The following is a 22,146-nucleotide window of genomic DNA, read 5'->3' as shown; positions in this document are numbered from 1 at the left end:
GTTTGTTGAGTGCGTTTGCGGACACGTACGTTTATTTTGGAGACAGACAAACGTCTTGCTGTTTCAAGATGCAAACACGCGCACACTAAAACACAAACACGCGCACGCACCCAAACACATCTAAAATATTTGAAGGCCATCCCTGCGCCGTCCGCCAGGCGGCAGTGTTGCTATCGCCATTGAACGAGAACGAGCAAGTCGAAACAAATTTATCACAAAAACTCTCCATAAATAACACCCAGAGTCCGAGTCTACTTCGGTCTTTGGTTATCATATTATATATAATAAAATGACTAGTTATTTGATTTTCATTTTTAAATAGAAATAAATAAAATACAACTTGAAATACAGATTGGTTTTCTCGTTTGTTGTCTTGAACGAGAAAAAAAGTCTAATAACAGTTTTATTTTCTACGATATATTTGTAGCACTAAAATAGAACGTGTCTCTTTTGGTCATTGTACCAAACAGTACTAGAGGAAGGAGAATATACATCCGGTTCAAGAGTAGGTCTTCCGGTGACTACCAGATGGCTTTTCGGTGAGTAATTTAAACAATTTCAATTGTTTGTCCCCGTTTACGTATAAATACGTGAATGCACCAAATTTAGGGACATCATTGCGACGCTTAACTTGTTTATCGTTACCCGCGACGTCACTTTAAAGCTCGCTAAGTATCGTAAAACAAGATCACAAGTATCACTTGAATGTCAATCAAAATTCAATCACGAAAAGCGTTTGACTTTAATGTTTATATGCTGCACGGTCGGTGTCTCTTTTGGTCAGTAAATATGCTTTAAAAGAGACATTAAAAATAGAAAAACGAGTCGTTTTTTTAGTTTTGTTTTAATATCGAAAGACCTCCAGATATATTCTCATTTGTCTGAAACAATTAAGAAAATTTTGGAAACATTGCGGTTTTATATATTTATTTCTAAAATAGTATATAATATATATATAATAGCACGAGACACAACTCGAACTGTGGCTCGCATATTTGTTTCGAAAAATAAATGTTTCCGATTCCCGGAAGTTGTCACCTATACTTCTCCTACTGACCACCAGGCGGCGACGTGTACTCTATTGCTCCATCTTAATTCCAGAAATTAACTGCACTTGGAGAAAATGGTTGCAGTGTTGAGTATTGAGCAGTTTTGTGTGCTTGGGTAGCTCACGTCTGGTGTCACATTGCACCACAAGGTGGACGCGAGTGCGCCATTCTGTCTTGCACTAAACTCACCAGTCAAGCTGCTGTTTGTTTATTAACACGTTTAAATTTGGAAAAGCAGCAGCTTTGAGGAACTTCCACATGTTTATGTAGAATTTGTCTCTTTGCCCAGCAGGTTGGAGGGTCTCTGTGGCAGAGTCCTTGACGGTACGCTCTCTGGAACCTACATTGCCTGCAATTTAAAGAAGCAGGTGAATGCTCTTTAAGCATGATTTGTTTAACCTGTCAGTATGTTGGACAGGAAGTTGATCATGACGCTGCCATGTGCCTTGATGGTCTGCACCACTGCCACCTAGAAAAACAAAAGTCAAATACTTTGATTTAGTTGGTCTTATACAACAGGTCCAAACTTTGACGAATAGGATCTCTGCTGCAAGGATGATTTTCCTCAGCGCCACCTGGTGGACAAAAGCAGAAGAATTAAAAAAATATATAATTCATTTCATTCTTTACCATCTTGTTCAACAGCTTTCGGGATTACCGGAAATCAGGTCTCCTTCAGTCTTGAAGAATATTCGCTGGTGCTTCTTCCTGGAGTGACACCAAGAGGTTCAGCGCGTGATTGATCCTGCAGCACACATGAAAATGACCTTAGTGTTGCCATCAAGTACTTGTTCTCACCTGACTCAAGTACGTCAAATCCCCATCCACAAGTCAAAAACCCTGCCACAGGTGCGTCTTCTCAGCCATCATGTTAACTAGATGCTCAGAGCTTGAGTAAAAGCAACCGTGGTCAGGTTTTTAGCTTTTAGACTTAGATTTGACACACCTCTGCTGATTTTTTTTTTTTTAAAGCACTTGAGACCTTCTGGTCAGCGCTTGCTAAAAATAGTCTAACATTTACGAGTGTGTTTTACCTGTAAGGAGCACATAGTTGGACGCCTCTTCAACATTGTGGTGACCTGAAAGACAAGGTGACGTTCGCATTGTCATTTTGAATATTCAGCCTGACAAGTGAGAGGCTTAGCAGCCGGCCTTTTTTTTTTTTTAATAGACGTTTAAAGGTCTCATGAAGCCATGGACCGAACATACACCGGAAGTTAGCCACTTTAAGGGTCATTCTGGTTAAGTTGTAAGCCCTGGGACAGAAATAATCACTACAGAGCCAGATGCTTGATTTATTCAGTTTAATCATATCTTGAACATAAAAACACAGCGATTCTGCCACTTTGTAGTCAATCTCGTACCTAAATAGTCCGCATCCAAAGTGCTGTTGTCGACCACTTGACTATGTTTTGACTGAGTTTCGTCACAATTTTTGTTTTTATCAGATCTTGGGAAGTGATGATGAACTAGGTAATACAAAACGACCGAGCGAGATTTTAAGGCGTGCATGCTCGAATGTTTAGACGCGGCATGGCGTGCAGTAGACCTTGATTCAAACTTCCTTTTGTTGATTTATTTTATAAATATTTATTTATGCAGCAAAGAGCAGGGATCGAACCTGCGTTTCCGGAACTTCTCGAGTAGTCTTAAACCACTCGGCCATCCCAACGGGACAATTTCGAGTCAGAACACGTTGTATTCATTTGCCCTCTTTGTCGCAGCAGATTTCGCGTGACCACCGGTCAGTGTTGAGGTTTTTGAGTTTCCAAATCTTCAAATTCAATTTCAGACTCCTCCATCGCTACAAATGGTTAAACATGAAACTTCCAGTCACGTGAACTAATAAAATATTTACATTTACCAGGCGCTCGCAAAGAAAGGAAGAAGCTGACTTCCGGTATGAGCTTCTATTTTACTATTTTAGCACCAAGACCGAGCACACTATTTTCAAAGCAAATTGAAACGTCCAATCGCCTGTTCTCATCCCCCTCCAGTTTTTATTTGTGCACAAAATCAATAATTGTTAACGAGTACGTTTTTTTTTTTTCAATTTTGTTTTTGGGAAGGAATTTTGACAAGTTATTTTTTAAGTTCGAGTGATAGTTTTCTTACTTTAAGCAGGATTCGTAAAATGACTGCTGATGATGTGTGTGGGTGTGCAATTTATAAATAAAATATAAACTGAGAAATACAAAAATAAGAAAGGACTTGAAAAGCCTCCTCTTTTGTGAATCCAGCTTCCACATTCGGTCCAAACAACTTTTCTTTCTGTGGATGAACTGACGGTTCGGATTTGGCTGCAGCTTCTTGGATTTCCCAGGCCTGCGAATCCTCCGGTAGACTTATGTAAAGCATTTCAATCTATAATTATGTTCATGTAGTTTGAGTGGCTCCAACAATACAGTAAGCCAACAAAAAAATGCAAACGTGTGGTCGTGCTTGCTGACAAGGAAGAAATATTCAAATTGGATATATTTAACTTGAGTTTTTTGCTCCCAATAACTGGTTTTGATGTTTCTTTTCAAATGTACCCTGTGAGGAACATGGCTTGCTCTATAAGAAATGTCAAACTGTGCTTTATAAGGGAAAGTTTCATTTTTTTGTGCGTGTAAATGGCAAAAGAAACGTAGTTCTCATTGTTGTTTAGATATAATTTATTAAAAAAGGAAACCCAACAATAACTTTTTTTTTTTTTTTTTTACATAATGATCAAGGATTTTTATTATCGTAGTCTCTTTCATCAGTTTCAGCATCATTACAGAAAATGTTTATAGTACAGCTTTGTTCAATGTCTCCTCATTGCTTAATAATAATAATAATAACTTTCTTAGGAGTGCTGGTCACATATCTGTACAATATGGTTCTATTTCTTTTCTTTAATCTGTACAATTTTGTGAAGTCGGTTAAAAAGGCCGTCAGCAATTAAAGAAGCTGCTTCTTCTCTCGCTTTTTTTTTTGTTTCTTAAATAGTTGCTCAAATAAAATATATTTCCCCTCCCCCCCAAGCTTATCGCTGGGAAGGGGTTTGTAGTTGGGGTGGTGGGCAGGGTGGGAGCAAATATTCCACCTGGTCACTGCAAACTTAAGGAAGCTTCAGCGCCCTACACCCCACCCCGCTCTCGCCCCCCCCTCCTCGGCCCAGGCTTTTGGCACCGCGCACATAAACAAGACTCACAAGATAAACGACAAGCAAAGCTCTTTGTGAAGCCGATATGATGCATACTAACGAGAGAAAAAGTGTCACCTTGATGGGCGCTCAAAAGGGGGAGGAAAAAAAAAAAAGACGATGTGTCCCCACCGCTTTTCCTCCTAACTGCAGCACCATGGGAAATCTGGAGTAGTCCTCAATATTTTTCTTCATTTAAAAAAAAATATTTGAAAAACAAATAAACAGGGTAAGGTTAATTTTCCACTAAAGATGAGAAAATGTTTTTTTTTCTGTCCTGGCAGGCACCTACAGCTGTCTATTAAAATGCTACTGCTATAGATAAGGTCTAGCGTTGAACACACAAAGCAATTGCAATGAAAGGAACAAAGTTGCCTTAATATAATAATGATAAGAAGAATAATCATAATAAGAAGAATAATCATAATATATTACAGAATAAATCTCTTTTTATAATTAGATTTTTTTTCTCCATTAAAAGTTATATTTCCTTTTCTTTGAAATACTATAATCTTCTTAAATCAACGTTTTTCTTAAACAGTATATCTAGGCGGTGATCGAGATGTCGACTATACCTCAATGTTCTCCAAATCAACAAAAACTAGCTGTGCCGTTGCATATTACAGAATAGTCAATGATATGTGGACATGCACCGTGAACCGCCCGTTACGACCCTCGCTAGGAAATGACGGCGACCCTCCGCCCCCCCGCCGCCACGACATCATAGCCGGCCGATGACCATGACGTCCACCACTTCGCCTTTGTGCAGCTCCACGTATTGCTCGGTTTTGGGAGGTAGCATCAGGAGCCCGTTGGCACTGCGCATGCTCATCAGTCTGCTGCTCACCTGGTTCCCTGCGAAGAGGGGGGGGCACAAAAGGGAAACTTGGAAATGTGTTCCCACCATATTCTGCTGCACGCTGTGTGGCGCGGCTAGCGTGGAAACGTCTTCGGTGTTACCTGTGCTCTGTGCCCACGGCAGAGGCTCCTGGTGATGCCATGTCAGGATGCAGCGGTGGTATTCAGGGCGAGGATCCAATTTCACATCACAAGATAACTGCAACAAAAACAGTCGCGCTATCAGAAGACTCCCGATGCGCCATTTATCAGAGAAAATGTTTTGATGTCGAGCGGGCCACTAGTTCTAATTAGTTACTATAAGGCATTTGCTTTTCATGATTTTTAATTGTGGTTCTTTTCTGATGCTTTCCTAATTAAAGTTTGCCAAGTAAAAGTTTGGAACATGGTGCAGGTATGATTTGTATTTATTTTCATAAAAAAAAGTAGACAGGGACCGCAAGACACACAAATATAAAATGAAGACACTCACAAGGAGCATAGATGCTCAAACAAAACTAATGTGCGGTTATTCTTTTCAAGACAGGACAAAAAAATGCCACCATACCTGGTCGTTGAAACCCAAAACGTCGCTCCAACTGTGCTTACCCTCGCTTTGATGATCGTCGGCCTTGGGTCCAAAATACCCTGCATCTTCCTCAAGGCAGGGATGACAAAAAGATTACAGGTGACAACAGCGGATACGGGATTTCCTAGGACAGAAGGCCAGGTGGAAAGACGGACGGACGGAGAGAGAGCGAGAGGGGAGATATATGAAGACCACCTCCTCGTAAAAGCGGAGTAAATCAAGTCTTTCTCTCAACTTCACACACTACCTGGGAGAGCAAAGATGAGTTTGCGAGCACCGTCGATATCCAGCGTGGCAAAGGTGGTCGGGAGCCTGTCGGCAAAAAAACAAGCAGTCGACATTGATTCGTCGTTTGTCATTCCGCCGCAGTCGAACATGTTACAGAACCTGCTGGTTACCCTGGTTTCATGAAGACCCGACCAAAATGGATCTGAGCATGAAGATCGATATCCAGCACCTGCTTAAGGTAGTCCTGCAAATCAACATTTTGTTTTAAATGCTGCAGTACTTCATTTCTACCACAACGTGTCAGTAAAACACAACATCAGCTCTGAGCGCAATTGATACCTTCTCTCCCATGGATACTCCGCCTGAGGTGATAATGACATCAGCACGGCTGATGCCTTCATTCAGAGCATTGAGAAGGTCATCGGGGCTGCGGGATGCACACAAACGCACCGACGGTTGTTGAATAGCCGGATATGAAAGTGTTGATGTTGACAGAGAACGAGAAATGGAGGTATACTTGTCTCCCACAATGCCGAGATTGATGGTCGGGTAACCATGTTCCTGGATGGTGGCCAGCAGGGTGGAGCGATTGCTGTCCCTGATCTTGCCGGGATGGAGGTCATCCTCTGGGTTCAGCAGCTACGTGAGAAGGAGGGGGGGGGGGGAAATACAACATTTTTAACGGCATCGATGGGCAGACGGATAGCGCTAACACGTAAACAAGATAACAACGACAAGCGTGTTTTCTTTATCCGCTGCAAAAAATGACACCACTGCAGATTAGTGTCACTTGAAGTACTCGAGTTATTATTATATACTGCCGCCTGGTGGCCACGTCACGCATGCCAGAAGGAACCGCAATGAATTAATTGCGACGTGCAAATCTTAATGCATCACATTCGCTTGAATTATTTCTATATTCTATCATAAAATACAACAAAAAAAGAGAGTGCAATCTTTAGTCATTTTTGGGCATGTGAATGGACTAATGGCATTTTATTTCATTTGGAAATTATGATTTTAGATGTATTTTCAGTTACAAACTTAGTCAAAGAATACAAATTGTGAGTACTATTTAAAAAAAATGTTTCGCAAATTACAATGCGGTGAATTTGAATATGTTATTCTCACATCAGATTATTAGTTTAGTGTAGTAAACAGCAACAGTTTGTGTTTTTTTAAAATACTGTTATTCTATTCTAAAAAGATCCACTCGCTACCCGTGAGCAACTTAGAAACGGAATTGTATTCCGCCACCGACTGTTGAATTTAGCGGACAAAGCAGACAGCGATGACTGTGCATAAACATGAGCACGGCACGCTGCCAAAATAACTGGCACACTGGTTTTTTTTTTGCAGCACAGACTATTTCAAAATACAAATAATGTGAATGCATTGCAGTGGATTGATGTCTAATCCTCCCACCTACCTCATTTCCTGTCGACATGACGGCCACCACGGGGAATTTCTGGACCTCCACCTCCGTGACTCCCACAGTGGCCAGCAGGCCGATTTCAGACGGGCCCATGTGGGTGCCTTTGGCCAAAACACACTCGCCACGCTTGATGTCGTGACCGATAGGCCTGATGGAATAGATTAGACGGAAAACGCCTTGGAGGCCGACGTATAGATGCCGACTCAACGATACGAGGGTGCACGACAGGAGTCATTTAGAAAAATGACACAAAATATTTATTTGTGTTATTGTTGTGACTTGTTCCATACGTGGAGAAGTTCAAATTGAGTTTTCTTGCTCCGTTTTGCAGGTGAAAATTAATTTCTCAGAACTAACCTGATGTCCTGGCCTGGCCGAGCCTGGACTAGAATTCGTACTTCCAGTTCCTCGGTGCCCTGAAAGACAAACTAGTTGACAGAAGTATTTTATATCTAATATATGCTGCTTTCTACTGCACAGTACCACCTTAGCTCAGCTCAGTTTTCAAATGGAATATATATTGTTGCTCCTCCTCCTCTCCTATATTTTGATTCCTTGTTGGTGCCTTTGCTATATCACAGATTTTTAAGCAAATCTGTTTTTTAGGACTGTAGCGTGCTTCACTGCAATACTGAAGCAGCAGTAAAATGTGTTGCTTCCTACAGACTGGAAAGAGTATAATGCTTTTTATTATTGTTGTCTGCTCTTTTGCCGCTTTGTAGTATTTTTCTAAAATTGATTACAATTTCTGTTAGCCTGCCTATGGCGCTTCACATTATGTTTGCAGACTTTAATTAGGCGAAACATGCGTTTGAAGTTTTTGGCGTTTAAACATATGTTTAATTCTTTTGTTTTATGGGTCAGATTTACGGAAAAGCTCAAGTGCGAGTGACAAACAGCTTGAAGCAAGCACGCTCGGCCTCTTAATTGGTTATCCGCAATTGAGGATAGGTGCTGAGGAATACTTTAAAAAGTGTTTTTTGAGAGGTTTAAACATTTTTTAAAATATGTTAAAATTGGATTTACGTGTGTGGGAGGGATAAGACTTTAAAAAAAAAAGAAAAAAAAAAAAGAAAAGGGATGTCTCCTGTATTATCATTCATGTGGCTGACAAACTACATCTAAAAGGAAAGTCAGGCAAGTAAGAAAAAAAACGACTGCTCTAGCCAAGTGGAAACTGTGGAGTATAATTGTGTTTAGCACCTTTCAGAGTTATAAAACACAACAACAGGATAAGCTAACATCAACACGAATGCATTTTTTTGTCCTACAATGATTTTACCACAAAAGCATCAACAGAACCGTGCCGATCGTAGCAGACAGTATTCAGGCTGAGCTGGACATTCCCTTCCCTTCCATTCGGGACAAAACTTACATCTTCGGACTCGCGGAGGAGCTCGGTGTCTTCCACCTGAACGACGGCGTCGGCCCCGCAGGGGATGGGAGCGCCGGTTGTCACCCTCATCACCTGGCCAGGCATCACGGTGTGGGTGGGCTGCACGGCGACACAAAAAGGACAAGCGAGAGGTCACATGTCTGTTTTATTTGGGATTCAAAACGACGCACGGACGCGCTGACCTGCTCGCCTGCTTGGGACTCTCCGATGATGAAGCGGTCGCCTGGGCCGTCGGCGGCTTTAACGGCAAGGACGAAAATCAATCACGTGTGTGTTGAATCATTGCATTTCAGTGGGAAGCGAATCACAGTTGACTGAATTACACATCATGTCATTGGCCACGATTTTCTATTTTCGACATTTTTTTTTTTTTTAATAAGACATGAATCCAGCCTGAGGTGCGCAGACAGTTTTGTTCCGTCTCCCGTCACCATCCAAGCACTAAAATCAGCGAACGCCTGTGCGGGCCGTCAGGACGATTGCATAAAAAAAAAACACAGAAGACCTGTTGTGTACAGTTTCTCATCTCCACGAGTGAGCGCTAACAGCAGATGCTTCGTACAAGAGGTTTTTTTTATTCTTCTTTTTTTAAAAGGTGCCTGGAGCCAACAAGCTGCTGCCCCGCTCACCGGGTTCGTACATCCCTTTAGAACCTCTGGCACTCAACGCCTCAAATGAAGCTTAGGCATATTCTTTGAAGTACATTTGTCAAGTTCGCCACATTCTATATTTCATTATGTCAAATAGATGTCACTCGTAATGCACTACGACAGTCAGTGTGGGATTTATTTATTTATCGTCTGTGAATGGAATCAGGTCTATTTCCGGCGCTAAGGTTATCGTTACATCGTCACATTGTGTTGACTGGAAACGGATCCGATGGAGGTTTGAGCAATCGGGAATCAACGGCGTTACCTCTCACAGCATAGCCATCCTTGACAGAGGCAGGGAAGGGCGGCAGGTTGTCTTTGGCATAAACGTCCTGAGCGAGGACTCGACCCATCCCGTCTGTCAAAGACACACACACAGAAAAAAAAAAAACAGCCATTACACCTTGACATGACAACAGAGAAAATATATTTATTCAACTTAAACCAGATTTTCAAAATGAAAGGGAAGCAAAGAGAGATAGAAAAAGAAAAAGAGAGGAAAAGTGGATGGAGGAGGGAAAAAAAAAAATACTGTCACAAAAATACCAAAAGCTGCTGTGCTGGGCTATTTATAGAGTGCATCTCATTTCCGTGAGCGTCTATGCAAATGAGGGTGGTACTACGAAGATCTGATCACTGACAGAAACGAGCACACATGACAGTCACACACCACATGACCTTTCATTGGGGATTTTCCCCCCTCTCTTTTGTTCAACAACTTTTTTTTCTGGAGGCATGGCACCGACTTGGCAATGTAAATAATGTAGCTTAACACTTTTTGGGGAGATGAAGCAGTTAGGTGTGTTTGATAGGATTTCAAGAAGCTTTTCAGCTACGCTTTTTTTGTTTATTGTTTCACAGCCGTCACCCACGGGAAAACGGTTCGTTTTGAACAGCGCTGGAGAGATGTGCGTCATTAGTTGCACATTACACCGTTCTCTGTACGCAACAAAAATACAAGCATGCACGTGTCCTGAATCGGAATTATTTCCCTTAAGGAATTTCGGACAATTCTTTGCATTTTCTAGAATAGTCTTCTTCCTTTAAAAAAGCATATTGAGCTTTTCCCCTCCAATTAAAAAAAGTTCTCAGGTGTCCTAATAACATCTCAGTAACAATGTTGTCAAACCATCCCATAATTAGAAATTTACAGCACACTTAACACTCACTGTTTGTCACGCTGAAATGAGCATGGGCAAGAAATAATTTTCACTGCTGCAGGCAGCAGTTCATACAGTACGCGGCGACGGGACACGTCACCAAACACAAATTCCACACTCGCACCGCCATATCGACTTCGTTTAATTTATTTAATTACGTGCCAAAAATTGAAGCTGTTATAATTATTATATGATGTGACGTACTCGCACACACACACACACACACACTACATTACACAGCATTCCAGCAGGGTAGCTACTCCAGCTGTTGCCTGTCTAAATATTTCATCTCTCAAATCTCCTCTTCCTCACTGCACCGTCGCCTCGCCAGCTGTGCGCCGGCAAATCCAGCGCGTACGCCCCTCCAATCCAAAACACAAGAAATGCTACTGTATATAATCAAATCATTTGCAGTAAAATCCATGGGTAAGCTAAAAAAAAGAAAAAAAAATAAGATCATTTTAGTTCAAGAATGTCTACATACTGGTGTATTAACTATTCTAGAGACATAAAAAAAAAAGAAAAAAAAAATTAAATAAAATTTATTAGTTTGTATATAAAAAAAAAAAGGTCCACTCATATACAGTAATCGCTATTAAAGAGACAATTGGTGGTATGGTCACAAAAAAAAAAAAAAAAAAGTGCTCGGCACGAAATAAATTTGTTTGAGTTCAAAGTACCCTCCAGATTCCCAAGGTGGGGGCACTTGACGTAAGAGACCAGCAAATGTAACGTTTAAGGCCGTTTCACACTGCACTTAGGAATGCACTGTTGATTCACCCACTCATTTTATGCGCAGCTGCAAAAATCAAATGTTGCACGCGTTTTGCTTGGCTCAGCATTTTTCTCGCGGTCACTCAGAGTTCACTGCCGCCAGTGTAGATTTTCACCTCTCGTTGCCACTTTTTTTGGGGGGGGGGGCGCTCACCTCTGTAGTTGATGATCTCGGTGCCCAGGACGGCGGTCATCTCCAGCACAGTGATGAAGGCCTTGTCCATGGAGGTGAGTGGGAAAGGGGACATGCGGTGTCTCCGGGCCACCTTGGTAATGTCCACAGCACTGTGACCTGAAAGGAACACGCGGGACACGTTTGAAATTTGACCACGATATCCGATATCATTTACAGGCGCATCTCAATAAATAACCTTTCGGTATGATTTTAATGACAGATGACCAAATTCCTAATGTCACAAACTCAAGAAATTACAATATTCTGGAATAATGAATCTTTTTTTTTTTTTTTAAATATACAGAATTTAGGTCGGAAAATGATTCCTATTCCTTCAGTGGCTGACTTTTATGACATAAAACTAACACAATGCAGCTGGATGAAGTTTGGAGGTGCTTGATAGCATCCACGTTTGTCTAATAATATCTCTCTAATGATAGCAAAGGTAAAAAAAAAAAAAAAAAAAAAAGAACAAAGACGGTGGAACTAATATGTAATCTGCTCTTTCTTCTCTCGCCTTCTCGCTGCCTCGCAGCGACGAATCGGCGCAACGCTTTTGATTTGCCTTGACCCAATTTCTTGCCTTTAAACATACACTCGCGCTTCGGCAGCACATTCCGCCGCTCGACACGAGGCTTAACAACCTCCTGGCAAAACATCACATAGGCGAGGGGCACGCACGCGTAGACGCGCCGGAACAAACTCGCAGAATTACGCATTGCTTGTCACATCACAAGCGCAAATAAAAAGCCATGCGGGGGGAGTACACGCGCTGATAAAAAGCAACATGTTCTCAACGGCAATTTGCGCTCGATCGAAAAAAAAAAAAAAAAAAACTTTGGAATTAAACGCCCATGATGTCGTAGTTCAAACTAAAATTTCGGGAGGAAATATACAACAAAGGTCAAACAAGCTGAAAAAAAAAAAATTTTTGGACAGATTGTTACTTTTACAATGCATATTCAACTAAATGTTTCTCGTATTTATTCGAGAGAAGAGGCCGCAAATGAGTGACAGCGACTCTGAAGTGGGAACATCGCCACTCACTTGATCTTAGGATATTCTCTTTGCTGTTGCATCGCGACTGCACCTAGAGATTGAGGGGGAGAGAGACATAGAGGACACAAGGAGAGAGAGAGAGAGAGCGAGAGAGAGAGGGAGGGAGAGCAGTGGAAATTGGAGATAAACAGTGGTGCTATTTTGACACGCTAGAGGTGACAAAAAAAAAAGTGTCACGTCACAATGCACTGTGCCCTTTGCCCTGCTTCGTTGGAAGACGGCCGCATCGCCGTCATCACCGCATCTGCGCTTATGATACATTGCCACCCGATTGGAGGACTATGAGGGCAAAGGCGGCAATATTCGGTGACCGCAAGTGTTTCCACATTTCACACCGAGCACATCTGGGAGGAATTTCGGACCAGATCGTCCTTATTTTGGTATATTATTCTTTTTGTGATGTTGCCACAATACACCCTTGTCCCTCAAATAGTCACCTCCCTTTTAATTGTCTTGTATATAGACCGTTGTGCTAACCAATCCAGCAGCACCAAGGAATATTATTTATTACGTGAGAGCTACATAACTTGTTTGTGTGCCTCGTTTCTCTAAATTTCACGCTAGTATATATATTTTTTGCTTTAAATTCCACTTTTATAAGACAAAATTGTAACCTACTGGTAATATTATAAGAACTGTATTTCCGTACAGGTTTAGACGTGTCAGTGCTTCTAATTTGTCGGCGCAGTGTGAATAACCATTTTGTGAAATAAAAGTAAAGGTAATTATAATAAAATGAAGCCACTTACCATGTGAATTACAACCAATCACACCCTATCTACCCCAAACAACTTTTGTGGGTGGTACTCAAATGAAAATTTTGGCCTCCTGTCATTTCTACATCCAATTATTGGTGATTCAAACCCCTTAAAAGCATTTGCAGAATAGATAATGCCGAATATGGCTCATTATTAATATTTTAAATTTTTTGGAGAAAATGTAAATTTCATTTGTAAAAAAAATAAAATAATAAATAAATAAATAAAATAAAAATATAATAATGCACTTACTTACCAATGTTAGCATTCCTTTTATCATATCTAACTGTCATTCTCTCACCACACCATGCCTGCCGTTCTCCGCTTTTAACACAGACTTATGCAAAACCTCCCTGGAGTGACATCAACTCGTATGAGTCAGACAGTGAAGTGTGTGGTGCGCTTGTTCAACTAAAACAACCCGTTACCTCTCCTGCCCTCCCTTCACCGCCGTCAAACTGGGCACCAAACAGCCAAGGTGAGTGGGCGGGAGGATGGCTGGGATGAGGAATGAGAGGTCATGGATAGACGCAGACACTGTAGGACTGCTCGGGTGACGGCGATGAGCATGACGCGGCCCTACAGCCCGTAGAGGTAACGAAATAAAAAGAACACAAACAGGAAGCACAGACTGGACAGACTTGGCTAAAAACTACAGAGCCGCCGAGACATTGCGGTCAGAAGTGAAAAGTGGAGGAAACAAAGACTACTGGAGCGACCTGATGGCATCTACTTGACAGACATCCAACACACCAGACATTGCTAGTGAAAGCAGACTCACGTTAACCGCGGAGACGGGTGGACAAAGCCAACAGAGAGACAGACAGGCAGACAGACTTTGCATGGAAGGAAAAGAAATAACAGACAGAATGGGGATGAGGAGAAGGAGGAGGAGGAGGAAGGGGGAACAGGATTGGTGCAGGACAACAGAGGGGAAACAAAAGAAAGAAGAGAGAGAAAATGAGTTAAAAAAAGGGGGGGGGGGCACACAGAGCGGGGCGTTTGTTTTGCGCGCTCCTCGCAGGAGGGTGAGGCAAAGGGCAGCGGGGCGGATGGGGGCGGGATAGTTACTCGAGAGCTGAAGGTCCTCCTGCGATCATCTTTAAGCCCCTCCAACCTACACTGGAGCTAGTGGAGATAAAGCATCGAATCACAGGCATCAGTGCATCTGTCCCGGCAACCTCAACAACACACACAGACAGACAAGACACACGGACGGACGGGCGGACAGACGGGACAACCCTATAGCAGGAGCAACACAGAAGGAGGAGGAGGAGGAGGAGGCTGGACTGGCTGGACTGACAGATTGCCTAAAGATCATTTCAGAAATAGTTAAGAAATACAACGCAATCCTAAAATGCATCTCAATAAATTAGAATATCGTCAAAAAGTTTGGGCCACTTGTACTAAAGGTTTGTGCGTGCAAAACTGCAACTGACCTGACTGTATCGTCAACACAAAAAAGTTTAAAACTGCCCACTTTCAAAAGCTGCGAGGTGAATTTTTTTTTTTTTACACTTCTGTTACAATTGGATGCCATAGAGAAGCGCTAAAAAAAACAAAACAACTAAATCCTATAGCAAAAATGTGTACAGTACAAGGTTTGTAATAACTTTAATATAATAAAATATAATAAATGTGTATAAATGTAATAAATTTGAGGAGCAATATTGTAATATTAATGAGATTTTTTTAATCTATCTTTTTTTTTTTTTTAGTTATCGGCGTGATAGATGTCTTTCTTCTTCCACTCGCATTTGTAATTCCTACGGTTCAAACTTTATTCTGTGCGTGCGACGCTCTCCAAATTTTTACATGTTGACCACAAAGTGTCTTTTAAAAAATGGGGGAATGTTGTGCTGTGTTAAACCCAGAGAGCCTGCCCAGCTACAAATGCTCGGTCGGCCATCCCAGGAGAACTTGTTAGACTGTCGAAAGCGGAATATATACTTGAACTCGCCACCAAAGGAGCGGGAGGAGAGGGGGGGGGGACAAAGAATGTTGTACAGATGTCGTTTGCCGAGAAGATTTCAACTATTGACTCTTGTCTCACATCCACTGTGTAGTTTTTTTTTGCATCTCTTTTTACAAATATTGCCAACAGTGCGTGCAATCTGAGTCAGAGAACATACACTTTGGTGCCTGTTATTTGGGATTTTAGACAAACAAAAAATAAAACCGCAACGCTATCTTAATAAATGATGCGCAAAAAAACAAACAAAAAAAACAAACAAATAGAATATTTAGCCATCTTCAAATATACATCCACCCGTAAAAGTAAAGAAATAAAACACATTTTATATAAAAAATACACAATTTGTTTTTATTAATATATGCGCCATTTTGAGGTTATGAACTAGTTTACTCGACGCCATAATGATTCCGTCACATTGCGCAAGAAAATGCCATATTGTTTTTTGAAATTTCTGTTTTTTTACTACGTTATATGAACAGCCGAGAAGTGATTTTCATTTCACCCATAAACTTTTTTTCCTTCCAGGACCAAGGATGAGTATTTCCAATATTGTTAAAATAATTACCATATTCTGATTAAAAAAAAAAAAAATCTCTTTTGGGTATGAAATTTACACAACATAAATGCTTCTTGATAGCTGACCTGAACATCCCAATTTTGGATCGCCCATCATAACAATGCAACCCATATTTTATGATTTCATAACTAATTTTTGAGTAACACCAGCACAGCCTGTAAAGCGTGAGGAGACGAGGAATGAAAAGAGGACTGGGTGGGAGTGTGGGGGGGGGGGGGGGGGAGCTAAAAACAGAAAAAAAAAAAAGCAACACAGATCAAATTTGCAGACACTTAGAAGAAGCAACGTATGAAAACAGACGGTCGACAGCTATCGACACGACCGCACGCGTCGCGCTCGGCGGCTTGCAAAGTGGAGCAATGGCATCAGAAACGGACTCACTTACGAGCAAGCAACTTCATACATCCCCTCACGGTATCACAAAGTCAATACTGCAGCCGGACTAACGACAAGAACACCTCGGTGCACGCGTGATGTGAGAAAACAAACGAAAAGACTCCACCATCAGAGAGCCACGAAAAAGAGGACGACAATTTGCGTATGGCAATGAGCGCAGTGGCGTGGCGAGGATGTGATGTTAAGAGAGGAGGGAATGGAAAACAAGATTTCACGCCCCCCCTTTGACAACTACTATACAGTTCAATAAAATGTCAGAAGAGAGAGTGGAGATGCAAATGTGAACACACGCACACACCATGCACACACATAAAAAAAAAAAATAAAATCCAGTAAGCTAAATTTCAAATCATTTAATTTCGATACGAGTGTGTGATATCGGATTCGGACAATGCTTGTCCCTGCTTTCCCGCGATTTGCTGCAGCATGTTTGTAATGCTGCGGCGCACACGCATGCACGCAAACCCAAATCCCGCGACATGTCAACCTCAATCATTGCTGCGGGAACGGTGGCTAAAAGACTTTGTACGTATAATACCGGGCCCCATTAGCTATTCCGTTTAATGTGATTCAAGGGCCCCCTCAGATGTGCCCTTTACGGCCTCCTTGTAGAATACAAAACAGCCAGCGCGGCCAGGTCGGCAAGACGGAGGTGGCGGGGCTCGTCGGAAATCGATGGCGCTAATAACCATCCGAGGGAGGAGACGCTGCAGGGAATGATGAGATGTAACAGCCGCGGTGCTAAGCTCAGCACAAAATTAAAGGGGTTGTCGGACAAATTATGCAAAAAAAAAAATAAATAAATAAAAAATTATCCGTTTGCTCGTGAGTAAGGCGAGTGCGTGTGACAATTCAGGAAGGGCTCTTTTGAAGCGGCCTCGCCTCGAGAGATGATGCGAGAGAGAGAGGGATGGAGCGATGGAGGACGGAATGTGCGGACTGAGAACAATCTGCGACCCTCACCGGGCAGTGGAGGCAAACTAAACTGCAGAGCGGAAGAGATACTTGAAGTACTCATCATCTGCAGAAATGGGGATGAATGAACGGAAATGCGAGTAGAGATGCACTACGTGGACAAAATGATTGCCTCGTGTGAATGCATTGATAAATTGGACCAGGAAACAAAACAAGGAAAAGCACATCATGACTGGTAGCAACGCGCTTGTTTGCAGTGACGGCTACAAACCAATTGCGTGTAATGTCAACAAATCATCTCTGTTGCTAGGCTAATGTTTAAAGCTAAAGTCTATGACACACCAGAGTATTTAAAAAATAAAACATTAACAAGGTTTATTCATTTATTTATTTTTTTTTTCAAATTCGGCGGGTTGGATTAAAACGTTCAACGGGCCACATGTGGCCCCCGGGCCGTCGTTTGCTCACCCGGGTTTAAAGGCTGCTTCTGATGGTCAGAATTAATTTATGCGTGCGTAGTTTGAAATTCGTGCAACACTTCGGGAAAAAAAATATATTCCAAAGTAAGAATAGTTATACAATAGGAAATATAAAAAATAAATAATTTTGACAAATTTTTGGTTGTGATGTTTTTATGAAAATTTGGGATGACAAAGGAGTAGATTTCCCAAACTTTGCAAATTTCTCTTAAAGGGAAAGTCAACCCCCGAGCAACAAAATCCAACCATTTTTAGCCATCTCGGCACCAGATCCAACATCAGAGTCCAAATAATTTTGTCCACATAATGTATTTTTAATGACAGGCCATGAGAAGGAGAGCGATTGGCTACAAAAGGGGAGATGCACATGACAGCTTTGGAACAACAAAAAAAAAAAATCTTGATAATGTCTATAATGAATTTATTGTTGCAATTCTTACTAAACTGTCATGTGTATCACCAGTGACAACAGACGCCTCCCTCCGTGACGTGTTTTGCGAAAAGCTCTCCAATTAAACTTGGCGTGAACATGCGAAGCTGAATCGGAAAATTCAATAATAACATCTCCAGAGCATAGGATCATAAAAAGTGCAAGCGGCAAACCTTCTCATGTTACAACCACGGGGAATTACTTACACTGACCATCTTGAATAAAGGTTTACAGGAAAAGAAATATTTGAACGCCAGCTAAATTTGGAAGTTTGCTCTCAAGAAATTAAGATGTTAATAGAATACCGCTCAAAAACCGATATGAACTTTTCTCAGTAATAAAATCAAACGTGGCGTGTGGATGCGTCTTGCAGCGTCCCAAAATATAATACCAGGAAACCAAATGAGTGCCTTAAGAAGAAGCATGAAGGCCATGACATTTCCAAGTCAGTTCCCAGAAATCGAAAATCTGTAGCGGGAGCCGATGCGTCGGTTTTCAATCAATAGATAATTTTCGTCATGGGCCGGATATACCGTGGTTTTAAAAATTGCTAAAAAATTTCCAACAGCAGCACAAGACGTTTTTTTACGAGAACGCCATCCATCACTGTTGAACAAATTTCCGTTCACGTTAATAAACCTGCGTTGCTAGAGTTCAGTTACGTTAAGCAAAACAGACGAGCAGAGAAGTAGCTTTTCAGTTGATGAGAAATAAGTACTTTTTCTGTAGAAACTAAATAGATCATTTCTTTTTATTTTATTGAAAATTTACCCATACATTTCAAAATATTTTTGGGCGCTGGAATCGTAAAACCCTAAATTGTGATATTTTTCCTGACATAGCGTCAGGTTCTAATACAGCCAAGAAATTTGAAGGATTTAGAGAATACGCATGAGCCAAAAACTTCTCATTGCTGTGATTCCCAACAACTATTTTCTAATTTCTCTATGCTTTGTGTATTTTTTTTTTCCAAAACAAATCTTTGACTGATATTCTTTCTCTGAGTATAGTCAAACTTTGCAAAAAGGAAAGTGTTTCTTTGCAAGTGAGCAAACCTCCAAATTCAGCAAGAACTCAAACCACCACCCTCAAGGCCCCCACTGGAGATGCTAAATGCTGCATTGGTGTGTTGATGAGCATGTCAGGTGCTACGTGGGATGCCAGTGGCCCGCATGCCGACAGATCGCATAAGAAGTTGGTAGAAGGTTAGCGGGTTTACCTGGTCCAAGGTAGAGTACCTTGACTTGAGCGTGATGACCTCATCCAGGTGAGCCCTGAATTCTCTCCGTGAGGCCTGGGGGAAGCCACAGGATAGTCACTCAGCTTCATGCCATAAACACGACCGCGCACACAGACGAGCAGGGAACAAGCGAGGCATGACCAGGATTGTGTTTTACGAAAAGCGCTTGAATAAAGTCGAACGCGGCAGGTTGTCACAGTCGCACACATACTCGTACAGTCACAAAAAAAAAAAGTCACGTATAGAGGCTCACTGTGACGCGGCTACAGAAAATCAATGCATTGTGATAGCAGATTCGCCAAGTGTTAGCGCGGTCATGCCTTTATCCGCCACGGATGACAATCACCGGGCTTCGGGCCAGAGCGATACGCCCCTGACGAGCTGCTGAAACACTTCTCGCACGAGCACCAAGCCGCTCTTCAGAGCGCGCACGTGACAATTGTACAAGCAATCATCAACATTCATACATTCAACTTCATTCCTGATGTGTTGTGAATGAATGGACAGGCGGTCCTCGGTTTACGATTGAGTTTGGTTCCTAAGGCGGCGACGTAACCTGAATTTAGAATATGCGCATCTTCTCTGACGATTTACAATATGACCTACCAATCTAATCACCCCATGTGGTCATTTTGGGTTTTTGTATTGTATTGGTAGTTTCTATAATCACAACGTGATAGTTCGGGTATTAAAAAGTGGATTATGTCAGGTTAATCCCGATTGAAGGCCCAGGCAGCAAATGCATCGCCTGCCACTGAACAATCAAACGAAAAAGTTTAAGTCTTCTCGTGTCACGCAACCCTTACGCTGATGTTCAAACAAGCTCACTGAGAGCTGTTTTAAATCACAAAATTGTGTCTGGGACCGCCATAAACCAAGGACCTCCTGAACGTTTCGTTAGAAGCTCTGAAAGGGTGGACAGCAAGGCAAGTTAGGTTGTACCAGAAAGAAGCCAGAAGGAGATTTGACACTGTCTACACAGAAAAAAAAAAAATACACAAGAGGGATGCAGTCCAAATGATGGCAACTAAAAAAACGTGCAGGACAGCACACACAAGTGAGGACTGGAGGAGGGAGGAAAGCATGCCGGGCACATATGAGCTTGGGGAAGAAGAACAGAGATGATGAAGTCCCGTAACGATGCATCCGAACACATGCAGGAGTACCTCAGCAATGCTTAGGGTGGATGAACAGGAGGGGAGCCGCGCCTGGTGCGACACAAAAAAAAAGGAGGAGGAGAAGAGAAAGAGGGTTAACGGGCTCAAAGCCGGGTTTAGCAGGCTGGGGGGTGGCGGGGGGGGGACAGAAGCAGACAGAGACTGATGGGTGCCAGTGAGAACAGCGCCCCCTGTCGTTGAGGAGGGGGATGGACATCGGGGTGATCGGTCTCTGTGTGACTGTCTCAGAGGGGCCAAGGCAGCCAACGGTGGGTCAGACAGGACAGGACAGGACAGGAGATAGGGTAGAGGAGGTCAGGTCAGGACAGCAGTTAGGAGCGGAAAAGGAGGCTCACACCCAACATGTTTTGTATCCAATTTGTCTCGTGAGCAATTACTCCCCACGCACTTGGATCTTCTAGAACAGTGGTCCCCAATCATCGGGGCGCGAGCACAGATGGTAAAAAACAAAAGAAAAAGAAAAACAAAAACCTTGCCGTCGACACGTCAACATGTTAATTCTCTCGGTCGCATTATGCTAATTTTAAACACACAAGCTAGTAAAATGAGTCATGATAGCACAACCAGGAAACCGCTCATGTTGTGTTAGCATCGATGCTAACATTACTGTTTAGAGTTGTGTGCAGCGCTTGTGAAAACCTGTGGCGATATTAAAGACACAAAGTTACAAAATCCAAAAGGTTTCCCCCCTACGTTTCAAATAACGCTGACTTCATTGTAAATGTACGTGCTGCGTGAAAATGTGGACATTTCTGGGATGAGTTTACCGTACTTCCATATACAGCATGTCCTATTAGCGTTAGCATTTTTCTTTACCTAGTCATGATAGAAAAGAAAAAAAAAAACGTGGCATGTTTTTGCGCTAATACTAACCACAGACGGTTGTGTATAAATATTGCCGGGCATCTTAACGCTTCTATCACCATTTGGTGGCAGACTGTGCGTTCACGACAGGTGCTAAGCGACATATAAACACGGCTTTTGCGAGACATCTGCTAGCCTCGTAAAACGGCTACCTCACAACCGGACACATTCTTGGCACATTCGGAAGAAAATAGCACATCTATTTCCAGCCAAATAATAGCTGGCGCGGTCAGCAAGCTCATTTTGAATCAGAACTGAAGCAATTAGATGCGATCAACGCTTTCATTATGACACTGTAGCATTTTTTTTTTTTTTTTAGATTACATAAATTACTTTAATAAAAAGGCGCCGTCAAAGAGATAAGAATCGCTCGCCGACAAATTACAATGCTTGCGGATTGTCAAGTTGTCCCCCCCCCTTCAAGCGTCGATAAAATCACGGTACATACCAAACTTTACGATTGCAGCAGCAACCACCACAACTGCTTCCTAATTATTCACTCTTGGCGACATCTGGCAGTCCGTGGGAGACTTCTGGTTTAAGGGATGAGACGCTTGATTGCCGGTGGACAAGGCGGTGAGCGTGTGGGTATTTCAAAAAATCAGTTCCCTCTCAGTTTTGGTAATTTCACGTTCGGCAAGACAGAACAGCTGCGGGTAAGCCAAGCAAAGCGATAACCAAAGCTGACGAGGCACAAGTGCTTTATCCTCCAGCACCTTGATTCATCACGGCTCTCCCATGGCTGTCTCCACGTCCCAACGTATTAGAGGGGAGTTAGAAAATAGAAATTAATGAGCTCCGGAGCGACTTTGC

The 22,146-nt window shown here is 42.2% G+C and overlaps 1 protein-coding gene and 1 long non-coding RNA gene across 14 annotated transcripts in view; one reads left to right on the top strand and one right to left on the bottom strand.

The window, feature by feature from the left end:
- Positions 1-475: 475 nt before the first annotated feature.
- Positions 476-3,992, top strand: LOC148316723 (uncharacterized). Of its 2 annotated transcripts, XR_015840203.1 has the most exons (3): positions 512-539; positions 1,339-1,373; positions 1,695-3,992. It is a non-coding gene; the product is annotated as an uncharacterized LOC148316723 (long non-coding RNA). The 2 variants fall into 2 exon arrangements; XR_015840204.1 differs by lacking the exon at positions 1,339-1,373 and having other exon boundaries at positions 476-539.
- gphnb (gephyrin b) overlaps positions 3,688-22,146 on the bottom strand; it is a 92,074-nt gene continuing 73,615 nt past the window's right edge. For 2 of the 12 annotated variants that reach the window (XM_088286625.1, XM_088286628.1), the window contains 17 exons: positions 20,458-20,499; positions 19,271-19,345; positions 14,351-14,407; positions 12,510-12,552; positions 11,442-11,579; positions 9,619-9,711; positions 8,886-8,941; positions 8,683-8,802; positions 7,665-7,735; positions 7,302-7,455; positions 6,390-6,511; positions 6,212-6,299; positions 6,043-6,116; positions 5,889-5,956; positions 5,665-5,768; positions 5,179-5,275; positions 3,688-5,073 (listed from right to left, as the gene is read on the bottom strand). In XM_088286625.1, coding sequence (XP_088142751.1) covers positions 4,940-5,073; positions 5,179-5,275; positions 5,665-5,768; positions 5,889-5,956; positions 6,043-6,116; positions 6,212-6,299; positions 6,390-6,511; positions 7,302-7,455; positions 7,665-7,735; positions 8,683-8,802; positions 8,886-8,941; positions 9,619-9,711; positions 11,442-11,579; positions 12,510-12,552; positions 14,351-14,407; positions 19,271-19,345; positions 20,458-20,499 — 1,536 coding nt within the window. In that variant the 3' untranslated portion in view covers positions 3,688-4,939. Of the gene's footprint in view, positions 5,074-5,178; positions 5,276-5,664; positions 5,769-5,888; positions 5,957-6,031; positions 6,117-6,211; positions 6,300-6,389; positions 6,512-7,301; positions 7,456-7,664; positions 7,736-8,682; positions 8,803-8,885; positions 8,942-9,618; positions 9,712-11,441; positions 11,580-12,509; positions 12,553-14,350; positions 14,408-19,270; positions 19,346-20,457; positions 20,500-22,146 lie in introns of those variants that run through there. The other 10 variants (XM_088286619.1, XM_088286620.1, XM_088286621.1 and 7 more) reach the window with 10 other exon arrangements.

This window comes from Idiotropiscis lumnitzeri, chromosome 21, assembly GCF_059441095.1.
Source record: "Idiotropiscis lumnitzeri isolate Australia: NSW breed Sydney's pygmy pipehorse chromosome 21, RoL_Ilum_1.0, whole genome shotgun sequence".
Taxonomy (NCBI): domain Eukaryota; kingdom Metazoa; phylum Chordata; class Actinopteri; order Syngnathiformes; family Syngnathidae; genus Idiotropiscis; species Idiotropiscis lumnitzeri.
The sequence above is the reverse complement of the archived record's forward strand: the minus strand, read 5'-3'. Positions and strand labels throughout refer to the sequence as shown.